This window comes from Lycorma delicatula, chromosome 5 (genome assembly GCF_047948215.1).
Source record: "Lycorma delicatula isolate Av1 chromosome 5, ASM4794821v1, whole genome shotgun sequence".
NCBI lineage: Eukaryota > Metazoa > Arthropoda > Insecta > Hemiptera > Fulgoridae > Lycorma > Lycorma delicatula.
The window spans coordinates 4,220,389-4,234,536 of record NC_134459.1 but is presented as its reverse complement, the minus strand read 5'-3'; the positions used below and the strand labels follow the sequence as shown (position 1 = coordinate 4,234,536).

Here is a 14,148-nt window from a genome sequence, read left to right as displayed (position 1 = left end):
TATACACATCATGTCAGAAATGGAAAGGTATGCTACTCCATGAATAAAAAAAGGAACTGCCCCCAACACTCGCCTGTATAGCAAAACCATGGTAAAACTTGATCACAAAATTCATAATTAATTATAAAATAAAAAATACTTTATTATAAAAGGTACTTTACAATGACTTATTATAAGTGTTACGATGTATTATTACTTTTTAATAATACTTTATTACTATAAAAGGTAACTACATATAAAAAAAAACTACAAAATAAAAATTGTATAACAATTATGTACATATATACATACAGTACCTATAAATTATCTAAATAATTTTATGAAATACTACCAGATTGCGTGCAACACTGTATTGTGCTGTCAATTAACAGATTTTCCAATCTGTAAGTTGACATCCATAATGTCATTCAATATAAATCCACAAGAGAAAGCTCAGTATAGGGAATTGAATACAATATTCAAGTGATGCTCATACACTTCATACAGGTTACCTTCATCTAATATAACATAATAGATAAGCATAATATAACAAATTTAAAACAATAGGAAGCACATATAACAAGAAAGCACTTGCTAACTCTAGCAACTCTAATGAAGACATTGAACATATATAGTAAGCTTATGTACAAAGCCGAGCACGTCTACTTGCTGACAGTTACACATAAGCTGACTATTCCTACATCAATGGTTACAAAGTTTTATATAAACACTTGAAATGTTTCCTTATAACCTGTAAATTTTGCAAGCGGGTACAGAAGATGATTTACTTATAAAGCTTACTACCAACATGCTACAAAATGTTGAAAATGATCATGCATTTTTAGAAAAAGTAATTTCCACAGAAAAAAGACATTTTTTTTTAATACGGCAATTTCAATAACCAAAATCTGTATATGTGAATCACTTTATTTTCAAGAAAGCATGTAAATGACAGTCAAAAAATTATACTTTTGCAAATATTTGAAATGTTTTCCTTATAACCAGTAAATTTTGCAAGAGGGTAAACTGCTCACAGAGCTTAAATCAAAATGTTGAAAATGATGATGCATTTTTAGGAAAAGTAATTTTCAGAAGAAAAATAATTTTTTTGTGAATATGACAATTTCAATAAGCAGATTGTACATATGTGAATCATTATACTCTCCAGAAAGCTTGTAAGGGACAACCCATAAGTTAAAATATTCAATGTCAACCCAAGTATACATAGTACATAACAAAGTTTACAAAACATAAACAACAGATCAACAATAATTCTACCTAGAATGTCTGAGTACACGAGACAGTGTACTGTGACATAATGTTGAAGTTAGCAAAATGCTACGTACCAAGTTAAATGCATTAATTGGGCTTGATAAATTTAGATACGTAATAATATGAATTTCTCATTACTGTTATTATACCAGACTCTGACTGTATGTATATTTGTGTGTATGTACTGTGTTTTTTTAATTCAAATAATTTATTAACATTAATTACTGTGCTAATAAAATTTAATATGACATGAAATTTAAACCACCAAAACACAGTAAATAGATAATATGGTATGTTTAACTTATTTATTTATTGTGTTTTGGTGGTTTATTAAATTTCATGTAATATTAAATACATACATTTAATATAAAATTACATTAAATGCTTAAAACTGCTCAACTTGAGCTCTCTCATACAAATATCTCTAACGCCATGTTTACTTTCCACTGGTTAACATCAAATTTACATTTGTAAATCTTAAGCGGTTAAAAAAGAGAGAAATGTACTACATACACAAATACAATTAAATACTATATTTTATAATATTTTAAAAGCAAAATACTTTTTCTTTACTTTCTTTTTGTCAGTTATGTCACATTTTTTCCATCTAAAAGATAAACTATTCTTTCCATCCTATATTAAGTTGTCCTATTCATAATCAATAAACTTAAATCAAGTTATATGAATCACAATACTGTAAAATTTATGATGCAGAAATTACCTAAAGGTAACGCTATGATATTTGGAAGAGGTCTACTGAGGTAGAACATGAAATGGTACTGAGACACTGTAATAGCCATAAACCACTTTGCCACATCTCGGCCGAATACATTTTGTACAGTCAAACGAAATTTATAAAAAGCTCCAATTACAGATAGTCCTAACACAGCACGCACTGAAATAAAAAAAAATTATTTAACACAAAATAACATTAAGTAAAAATTAAAAACTGATTTCCAAGAATTTTAATTTTAACATATACCTTCTGGATATTAACCTTATTCTAAATTAGTCCTATTCATCAAAGGGAACTGAGCCTCAGGTGTTGAGCAGATCACAAGTGGCAAATGGCGGAAGCTCCATGAAATATGGTGGACAGCTGCGAATAAAGGGTAATCAAAATAAGCTAGTCCTGGACTGAGGGACAAGAAGGTGACCTGTAGTGGGGTAACGCTCTTTAAATATCGCATAACACATTGATGGTGCAGTGGCATGGCGAGTACGTGCCACCATCAAATAAGCATAGCTTATACTACCTTGTACAACAGAGTGGGAAATTCAAAGGCTAAGAGAAAAGAGAAAATAAGTAGTATCCTCTCATACTGAGCAGCTGCATACAGCATCTGACACACAGTGGATGACTGAGTAGGCTAGGCTCCCCTGCCTGTGTGGAAAACAACAGGAAACTACCGCACTACCTTCCCTAGTAGATCATGGCAACAAATCTCTATGTAAAAGAATCCAAAACAAAGGTCTCCCTCATGCAGATTGCCAGGAGTGTGGTACATCGAGATACGAATTGAAAAGAGAGAAGAAGAAATGTTAGGAAACCCTTAGAACGGGAACATGGGATGTGCTAACCCTTCTACAGCAGCAAACCAGAAAATGCCAAAAAGGAAATGATAAAATACAAACTTGGTATAATAAGAATAAGCTAAGTAAGATGGAGATGAAGCGGAGAGTTGGTAAGTGAATACACAATATATTATTTAGAAGAGGAGCTTAAGAACAATATAGAGCAGGAATACTAATAAATAACAAGGTAAAGACTAAAGTGATAAAGGTGGAATATGTGAATGCAAAATGATTATGCTAAGACTAAAAGGTGAACAAAAGGATCTTGTAATAATATAATATGCCAACCAGTCAACATCCAGAATAAGAAATAGAAGAAAGACATGAACAAACAGAAGAGTTAAGTGGAAGAGAAAAGAAAAACACTTCTATTGAGGTGATGGGGAAGCTGTGGTGGCAGAAGGAAGCGAGGATAAATACTTTATAATACTACAAAAACGGTATAGAAACAATCAATCTTAGGAGTGGAAAGAGTTATCCAGTAGCTGACATAAACTCTGATCAAAATCTAGTCATTGCAAAGCCATGTATAATTTTAGGGAGTAAAAAGCAGTAAGAAAAAAGAAGTATTATCTATAGAAAAACTAAAAAAATTTGAGGAAAGAATATCAGAGAAGTTAACAAATTGGAATAGGAAGCACAGTGAATGAGAAGAAGATCTCCAAAAGTAATTTAAAAGAATCAGCTAAGAAATGTTAGGAATAAAAAGAAGAAAAATAAAGAAAGAATGGGTAACAGTTGAAATCCTAGATAAAATGGAAGTAAGGAGAAAGTGGAAAAATGTAAATACAATGGATGGGAAACTTATAGAAGATTAAACAGTGAATTAAGAAAGGAGACTAAGCATGCTACGAAAAATGGGTTAGAGAAAACTGGAGTAAGAAAGACAGAATAATGGTAGATTTGACCTAATGTATAAAGATGCTATGGAGTTGATGTTCAAAGAAAGAGGAGGAGGAAATGGTATATTGGAAATTGAAAGATTAAACCAAAGCATCGTTTCAGGATTTAAAGAGATGAACTGAATATATTGAATGTCTTTATGTCTTGAACAATAGAACAGATAAAAATTGCATAGATTTAGAAAAGAAACATGACGTGAAAGAGGAGAGAATCAGATTTAGCAACTTAGAAGAAGAAATAATAGCAGCTATTACAGATATGAAAGTTAGAAAGGCAGTACAAGTAGACAAATTACCAGTCGAGCTTCTAAAAGTACTTAAAGAAACAGGCAAAGAATCATTTGTAAAATTATGCAGAAATATTTACTTGAAAGGAGAATGGCCAAGAGACTTTACAGAAAAAATGATTCTGATTCTAAAGAAGAAAAACACAAAAAACATTAGAACACAAAGAACATAGAACACTGAGTCTGATATCACATGTAGCAAAAAGTTTACTAAGAGCAATCAATAGAAGTATAAATTGTCTTTCAGAGAAGCTACTTTGGTAAATAGCAATATGGATTCTAAGAAGGAATTGGAACAAGGAATGCAATAGCACTGTTAAGAGTCGTATGAGCGAGACACATACGACTAACACATAGAGAAAAACAAAAAGGCGTTTGCCATTTTCATAACTAGGAAAAGACATTTGACAGAGTGAGTTGGGAAAAATGTATGATCATACTAAAAAAATACAGACAAGATCGGAGAGAGGAGACTAATTAAAGAATTACAATCAGAAAGTTAAAGTAAGAATTGGAGAACTACAGAAATGTAGAACTGACAGAGGTGTAAGACAGAACTGCTGCATATCACCAAACTAATTTAATGTCTATTTGGAGGAAATAATTAATGAATGTTTAGACTGAAGCAGAGGAGTGTTTCTGTGGGAATTTAAATTTAAGAGTGTAAGAGTGGAATGTAAATTTAAGAATGACATGGTCTGCTAGCTGAAAAAAGAAAAGATCAATTGAAATGACTAAAGATCTGGACAGAAAATGCAGGGAGAATAGGGAATGAAGATCAATAAAAAAAGAAACAAAATTCATCATAATACAAGGAAAAGGCTCAAAAACTTCAACCTAAGTGGATGGAGAAGAAATAGAAGTAGACAAATTCAAATAATACTTTGGAAGCATTATAACAGAAAACCTTTACAATATCACAGATACAAAATCTCAAATAGCTATTTTTAAGGAAAGCTTTAACAAAAAGAAGAAACTATAGTGCGAACCACTAAGAGTTTAGGAAAAGACTAGCTAAATGTTATATACATGGACTATCACTTTGTATAAAGCAGAAACATGGCCACATAGGAGATGAAGAGGAAAAGAAAAGGTTGGAAGCATTTCAGATGTAGTTACAGAGATGAATAGGTGTAATAGGAAGATAGAATATCATATCAACAAGCGATAAGAATAATTAAAGAGGAAAAGAAAATACTGTACATTATAAAGAAAAGCAAAGATAATTGGAATGACCATACCTTGAGAAGAGACTGTCTACTGAGGAGTGCTGTAAAGCAGTGATACTCAACCCTTTCAGCTCCAAGACCCCCAGTCCCCACCAATTGACTTATTGGTGGAGGAAAGGTGCATGAGATTTGGTGGGGTCTCCAAGGAAGAGGCGAGGGCACAGATCCTGGATCGATGGCAGGAGAGATGGTCGGCGAGCCAGGTGGGCCAATGGACCAGACGCCTGATACCGGATGTGAGAGCTTGGGTGGGGCGACAACATGGCGAAGTGAACTACTTCCTCACCCAGCTGCTCACGGGCCACGGCGATTTCGGCAGTTACCTGCACAGGTTCAAACGCAGAAGATCGGCGATGTGCAGGTACTGTGACGAAGTGGACACGGTCGAGCATACCTGGTTCGACTGTGTCCGGTGGGATGCTGAACGGAGGCGTGTGACAGCGTTCTCACCTAACGACATCATCGGGCGGATGGTCAGGTCCAGTGAACATTGGCAGGAGATGGTAGGCCTGGCTCACGCAATCTTGGACTCGAAGGCCAAAGAGGAACCCCCTCGGCTGTGGGCGCATCTCTGAGGAGGACGACTGGTCGGCGTCAAAGGAAATTTAGCTTTAAGGATTTTGGAATGAATGGATGAACGGATTATTTATGTTTTTTTATATATTGTGTATTTCGGAGTAGGCGGTGTGTTAGTAATGTATATAGGAATTTAGTGTTAGAACATTGAAATCTTGTGAAATGTATGAAACAGTGTGTATTGTATTTTGGGTTTTGTTGTTATATTGTGTATTTGGGTCACTGTACTGGGGAGGGTGACATGGAGTCACTGTATGTAAAATTATATAAAAAAAAAAAGCGTCAAAAAATTCTGGAGGCTGGGGATAAATCGTGGCGACGATTAGGGCCAGGGAGGTAGCCTTATTGCCTAGGGTGTTCGGGCTCCATGTAATGGAGTCGGGGCTCCCCGATGATGGCATTAAGGACCCTTAGGTATGAGAGGAACCCATGGGGGTAGCGGTACGCGGAAGGCGTGCCGGCTATATATAGGATAGGGACGGGGAGGGTAGCCCCATTGTGGAGGGGGGAGTTAGCTGCCCGAATGAGGTGGTTGGCTCACCCCGACGAGGCTTTGGGGACCCCGGCAGGAGATCCTCCGAAAGGAGGCAGTTAGGGTGGGCAGAGACTGCTGCCACAGCACTGCAAGGCGACCATGCTATGTCTTAACAGGTGGAGGCTGGTTTCCTTGGAGTGCTTAACAAGTTAGAAAAAAAAAAAAGCTCCAAGACCCCCAAAGAGTAAAAAAAAATATATAATGAATATTTCGCAATCCCCAACCACAACTCAATGAAACCTAGTTAAAACTATTTGGCTGCATTGATAGTGACAGGTACAAACATGCATATATGAAGTGTACAAATATGAGCAATTTACACCAAGTTGAGCACCTGCTCAGCTTGATGTCTAGGTGCTGCATGTGAATTGGTTTGCTTGCATCATATTCACTATGAGAGCATCATGTTCGAACATGCACATTTGAACACACATTGTGCTCTCAGCAGTATAAAAGAGGCATAAGGGATTGCAGATCATCAGTTTAGTTTTGAATGCAAACCGTGCAACTGGTGCCTTTATTTTAAGTTTTTAAAAGCTTAGTTTCATTGAAAATAATAATAATTGAGATTTCAGTTTTTTAGTGTGCAGAAAACTGTGTAACTCTTCTTTTTTTTCAATTAGATTTTAATGCAAAATGGATAAATTAGTGAATAAACAAAGTGAGCTTACCTCAATGGATGGAAAGCCAGAGTGTTGTTTGCTTTCAAGTCCTCTCCGATAAAAGCATAAGGCCATCAAAATTAATTTGACACTTTGAAATTAAACATAAGGATCGTAAAGGCAAACCCGGCATTTTTTGAAAGAAAATTACATTCAGTGAGAAATCAACAAGCTTTTATTTGTAAATCAAGCCATACTGATAAAAGTACACTTGAAGTATCTTATCTCACAGCAATAAGAGTAGCCAAACCCCATACAATCACAAAAAATCTCATACTGCCCGCTGCAAGTGATGTGGTCAATGTTTTAATAGGTGTGGAAGAAGCAAAAAAATTACACTTTCTAATGATACACATCAAGGTGAATCAATGGCATGGCTGCCAATGTTCACCATCAGATAATTCAGCATGCGAGTTCAAGTGAATTTTTTAGTATTCAGTTTGATGAATCAATAGATGTGGAAAATATTTCTCAGTTCTTAAGTTTTGTTCCATATGAAAGCACTAGAGACAGATCAATCAAAGAAAATATGTTGTTTTGCAAATCCCTACCTCCTCGTGCAACAGGAAATGTCTTTTTGATATTTTTTTATAAAACTACTAAAAACTATAACAGACTGGACAAAATGTATTGCAGCATTGCAGTATGTAGAGATGGTGGAAAGGCAATAATAAGAAAGAACAGTGGATTTCTGAAAAAATTAAAAGATAGTCTTATACCACGGGCAGAATGGACTGCTTCCTTCATAGACATGCTCTTGCCACAGAAAATATTCCGGAAAATCTCACTCTTTGTAAAGCCATAAAAATGGTTAATTTTATTAAAAATCTACCATTACAGAATAGGCTATTTGCTAAACTACGCAATGAAAAGGGGCGAAAAGAAAAAAAATCTTCTTTTCCATATATGTCAGATGTTATCGTGGGGGGGGGTTAACCTGATTATTGGAATTGCATGAATTAATAATATTTTTTCAGGTTAAACAAATGCCATTTTCAGTGATTTTACACAATGAGTATATGTTGCTGTTGGGCTTACTCTGCTGATGTATTTTGGCATTTAAACAACTTGAATGTGAACTTACAAGGATGCGATAAAAGCATTTTATTAATGACAGACAAAGTTCATGCTTTCATTAAAAAGCTTGAAATCTGGATTAATCATCATCAATGTCAAAACATTTTGATAAGCCTCTACTCACTTCCGATTATATTAAGAAAAATTTGGATAAAGAAAATACTATTATTCACTAGTTTGGACAGCATGAAGATGCATTTGCATGAGCTAAATATTCAGTTGGCAGAGTATTTCCCAGAATATAAAAATTATTTCCTGAAGAGACGGGTAGTGAATCCATTTAGTGAAAACATTGTTGCATTTGCCAAGTTACTGGTTAATATTTACAACCAACTCGTTGAAATGTAAGCGATAAAAGGTTACAACTACAATTCATATCTGAAGATTTAGATACGTTTGCTCATCAAAGTGAACATGGAAATTTAGTCACAGAAGTATTCCAATAATCCCTACCTTACCACTGTGAAATGGGTTTTTGTCTGTGGTTGTGCTAAATAGGAATCATCATGCTAAATAGGTGGTTGTGCTATAGGAATCATCCTTTATCACTTGAAAAAAATCTGCTTTTGAGTGTTTCTAACAAAAATCCACGTATGGAGAAACTTTTTAAGGGAAAACTAGCACAACATCTCATTAATAAGTTATTTTCTTTACATGTGTACTCATAAATGTAAGTAAAATGTTTATATAAATGATTTTTTTCTAAAAAAATGTTTTTATTATCGGTCACTTGAAAAGTTGTAAATTCACAACCCCCCTTCCATAACACTGCAACCCCCACACGGATCGCAACCCCAGGTTGAGAAATACTGCTGTAGAGGGAATGGTGGGGATAAGAGGAAAAGGAAGAAGATACAACATGCTACAAAACATCAGGCAAGAAAAGAAAGGCTACAGTGGAAGGAAGGGGAGAGCTGAAGATCCAAACAATTGGAGAGGTTGTTGCACCTGATACTGGATTTACCATAAGGCAAAATAACTGATGATAACGATTCTGGATTAATGTATTATTACAACCAGAATTATAATCACATATTTCAGCAGCAAGTAACACCAATTAATCAACATGTTGCTACTGTTTTGAAAGTTGTGCAGTATATAGTCCCCAAGATATGAATTTTTTCACTCAGAAAAAATTCAAAAGTCACTCAGAATACTCAGCCGCTCTCACTTTAGTTACAAATACATAGCTAATATAAATGTATGCAATTATTCTGTTGAGGAGTGATTGGTGAGATATATTAGAGTGCACCAACAATGATGCATAGGAAAACATCACAAATAATGAATTAATTTTGTGAACAAGATGTAATATAAGCCAGTACCAATATCAACAAACTGCAGTAGCAATACATGATGATATTAAAAGAGATTTCAATATGAAAATACCTCAATCCCAATGTGAATGAATTATTGGATGGAAACATGAAGCAATGTGTTGCAGCTGCCATTCTTTAATAGCACTATTTCCAAAAGCAGTATCCTGTAAAAAAGTGTTGTTTTAAGGTGAAAGAGCACTTTATTTATCACAGTTCACAAACCAGGAATGTGGTTTTCTGAACAAGGGAGAATTCTCGTTTTGTGCACGAGTCAAAAAGGAATCCACCATATGTAAGTATGGCATCAAGATACTTACTATGACCATACTTTTTTTAATCATAGTGGATGTTAATATACATCAAATCAAAAAAATTGTGTTTTATGACAATTCTTTTTGTTTTAGAATAATTTCCTTAAAAATTACTAGATAAGTTCTAAAGTTTTAATCAATTTTTCAGGTTAAAATCAAAGTAAAGTTTTTTGCCTGCTATAACCCAAAAATGAAGTGTTTCTGGAGCCATGTTTATACAGAACGTTCGGAAAGATACTGTGCACTGGAATTATGGAATTGTAATGACAAAACTTTCTCAGTTATTAGTTTGTATTTTTATTCCATTATTTTATAGAAATGGATATTACAATAACCAGAACAGTTTATAACAGGTGTTGAAAATGACCTCCTCCAACAAACACACTGCACACATTTCAATTTGTTTTCAAACACTTAACCAGATGATATACTGGAATATCTTATAAATATGCAGTTATTGCGATTTTCAGTTCTTTAATCGTACGTGGTTTGTTGCAACATACTGCTTGTTTCATTGCCCCCCCCCCCCCATAGAAAGTAATCTGGGAGTCAGATCAGGCGATCGTGCAGATCGCCTAATCTGATCATGCCGCACCTTAAAATGATTCATTCACTAAAGACATTTTGTAAAAACATCATTGACCTGTTAGCCAAGTGCGTTGTGGTGCCACCTTCTTGTAACCAACTGTGATTGATTTCCACTTCTTTTAACTGACTAATGAAGTTTATTAAAGCAGCTCAATAATAAACACTATTAACTATATTTTCAAAAAAGATTGCACTCACAATGTGTGTTCTACTCACACTGACCCAATCCAATTTTCACACTGTATAAAGATAGTTCGTGTAATTCATGGGGATTAGTTATCGATCACAGTCGTGTATTTTGTGAATTAGTATATCCTCCATCTACAAAACACATAATGTCGAGGTTACAAATGGAATTTTAGTCAATAAACCATTTAAACCAACAACAATAATTAGTCTTTCAGCATGATCTGTAGATTTCAGTTTTTGAACATATTACTTTGTAGGAGAAAAGTGTCAGTTCTTTTCTTACACCTTTATGTGTGGTAGCAAGTCCGATATCTTGTTGCCATGCTAACTTAAGCATTGACATTGATTGACTTTCAGCCATAGCATCAGAAATATCAAGCAGCTTCTGTTCGTTTAGGTGGTCTTTCACTTCGATCAGCTCTTCAACAGAGCCTGTTGCCTGAATTTTTTCAATAAGAGTTCAAATTGCATTGCAAAGAGGAACAGGAATATCTGGAAACTTTTCAGAAAGCTTGTGCTTCACTAAATCAGCATACTTATAACCTTCACAAAAGATGTTTCAATGAGAAAAATGTATTACTCTATCAAAAGAACCAATACATTTCTCGCAACCATTGATTCCCATAAACAAAACAACATGAAACGAAATGAAGCACGTTCAATCACAACTCAACAAGTGACATCTTGGTTTATCAGTAAGCAACACCCAATGAACCCAAAGGGCAACCAACCTAACACTGAAACAACAGAATGCATCAGATAATTCTTAAGTATACTGCGCAGTGACTTTCTGAACGGTCTGTATAAACTTATTTCTTTACTTTTACTTGCTGAACAAGTCCTGAAATTCTTTTTGTTTCTTTGTGAGACACCCTCACAAAGAATTAATTTTATTATAATTTTTATAATAAAATTTTACAATTTCACTGAAATTAACAGTAATGATATTTTACAGTAATAAAAATAAAAAATGTACCAATATTTTTTTTTTATTTCATCATACTCATGTACGGGACAAATATAAATGTATAAGTTCAGAAATAAAAACTACCTGTTTCAATTATTCCTCAAGTCTTCTAATTATTTTTTTTTTTTTTTTTTTTTTTTGTCTTCAGTCATTTGACTGGTTTGATGCAGCTCTCCAAGATTCCCTATCTAGTGCTAGTCGTTTCATTTCAGTATACCCTCTACATCCTACATCCCCAACAATTTGTTTTACATACTCCAAACGTGGCCTGCCTACACAATTTTTCCCTTCTACCTGTCCTTCCAATATTAAAGCGACTATTCCAGGATGCCTTAGTATGTGGCTTATAAGTCTGTCTCTTCTTTTAACTATATTTTTCCAAATGCTTCTTTCTTCATCTATTTTCCGCAATACCTCTTCATTTGTCACTTTATCCACCCATCTGATTTTTAACATTCTTCTAATTATAACATAAATTAATATATTAATTAATTTTTATAACAGAACTATACAATCCAATCTACAATTACAATCTCCAATATAATGTACAACCTGCAAAGTTTTTTCCCTATTTAACCTCTGGGAATCAGCATCAGGTATTACTTTAGAGGATGAATGACGATGATATGAAAAGTGTAAGTGAAGTGTAGTCTTGTACAGTCTCAGGTCGACCACTTTTGAGATGTGTGGTTAATTGAAACCCAACCACCAAAGAACACTGGTATCCGCAATCTGGTATTCAAATCCGTACAATAATTATAAAAGTATACTGCCTAATTATAAAAGTATACTGCCTAATTATAAAAGTAACTGCCTTTACTAGGATTTGTACACTGGAACTCTCAACTTCAAAATCAGCTGATTTGCGAAGATGTGTTCCCCACTAGATCTAATTGGTGGGTTAATCTGCAAAGTTACACTTCCTTTACATAACTTTACTGTTTTTGATCTCATTTAACAATAGACTTAAATTTAATTAAAAAAAGTATTGATGACGATAAAAAGCATGAAAGAAAAACCCCTGAATTAGAGGTGTAAAATAGTTAAGAATGTAGGGTGACAAAGTAACTGTAAAAGATATCAAATATTTACCAAGGGAAAAATGAGATGCTGGATTTCAATAAAAGAGGAGAATCTAACTCTGTAATGCAGAATTCTAAAAAACTGTAATAGACCACAGTCTGCCTTAATAACAAAAAGTAATTAAAAAAACTTTTAAAAACAATAAATTTTATTAGTTTACATTACAGGATGATAATTAATTGTTAAAGTTCTAAAAAAATTGGCAAAAAAATTTAAAACCAATGAAAACTAATAAAATGACTCGTTCACAAATTGAATTACAGAGGCAGAAACTGAAATCAACTGCAAAAAATTCTATAGCAACAATAATGTTTTACAAATGTTTCGATCAACACACATTTAATAGTGAACACCAAAAGCTTCTTTTAACTGCAATCAAAAAATGTTCACAGGTTCATAAAAAATGTATAACTTCTATTCAACATAACTTAACTTAATGATAGAAAGTAAAATGTTATTACTTAGCACCACTTACATGATTTAATTCTACGCATTATTTAAAAAATAATAATATTTAAAAATACATTACAAACTGTCAAAAGAAAACATTTCTTACCCAAATATTGTGCTGTAAACTTGCTAAGACCAAAAGTTTGAATTATAATGAAAAAAGGAGAAGCAAGCAGTGATATGAATAGTGGACCGACGAAAGTCCTGGGCACAACACCAGGAAATTCATGATGATCATACTGAAAGTAGAATAATAGAGCATTTCAATAACTTACTAATACACTGAATTCTTTGTATCAAAATTGCATTGTTCAATAAAAACATATAGGTTTTTCCTGGGCACACAAGGTATAGTTATCAGCACCCAGACACAAAATTACTACAGTAAATGATTAAAAATTAACAATTAAAATTTACCTTAAAAATTAAAACAATGTAAAACTCCTATTCAATATGTCAAGCGTGAAATAAAAGCAATATTAAAAATCTAACATAAAACAATAAAATTTCCGAACGTCAAAAGGCGAAGGCATATTATAACTAATCAAATTTTTGAATCAGATGTACAATCCTAAGAAATTGTAAGACGTTACACAACATCGATACATTGTTGCCTACGATACTTCATTATGTTAACCTGTAGTTTAAACTTCTGATGCAATGCCGCATAACACAGTCCACAAGTATGTGTATACCATCAGTTGCCAGTCAAAGCAAACACAAACATGTGCATTAGTTTCAGTCATCAGATATCCATGAGTGAGCCTAGTGTGCCCTATTCACAAACGACAAATAATAACCTCCTCTTGACGATTATTCCTACATGAAGATCTCTAAGGTGACACAGTGTCTTTAATTGGTCAAAGTTTATGTTAAGTTAACGACTGCTGGTTGTTAGTCCCTGTCACGAGAAAAGGGTAGCGCCCTTTAGTCCTCTTGCGCTCTTTTCAGAGCAAGGACTGTAATCAGTGGTTTTTTGCCATACATGGTTGTATTGCATCTAATCGATCCAGCAGCGGCTAAGAGGTACGAAGAGCAACAGGAGAATATCAAGGTCTCTAGCTGCACGTCTCGCTGCAGGCAGTTGTCACATTTGTGGGCTTGCCCAACTTAATGCAAGAGAAGCAAGTAGGCGGAAGACGATGAG

At 34.1% G+C, this 14,148-nt stretch overlaps 1 protein-coding gene across 2 annotated transcripts in view; it reads right to left on the bottom strand.

The window, feature by feature from the left end:
• The window catches only part of Alg12 (Alg12 alpha-1,6-mannosyltransferase), a 57,363-nt gene that overhangs the window by 29,864 nt on the left and 13,351 nt on the right, over positions 1 to 14,148 (bottom strand). For both annotated transcript variants that reach the window (XM_075365563.1, XM_075365564.1), the window contains exons 3-4: positions 13,108 to 13,240; positions 1,973 to 2,146 (exon numbers count right to left, since the gene is read on the bottom strand). In XM_075365563.1, coding sequence (XP_075221678.1) covers positions 1,973 to 2,146; positions 13,108 to 13,240 — 307 coding nt within the window. The remainder of the gene's footprint in view (positions 1 to 1,972; positions 2,147 to 13,107; positions 13,241 to 14,148) is intronic.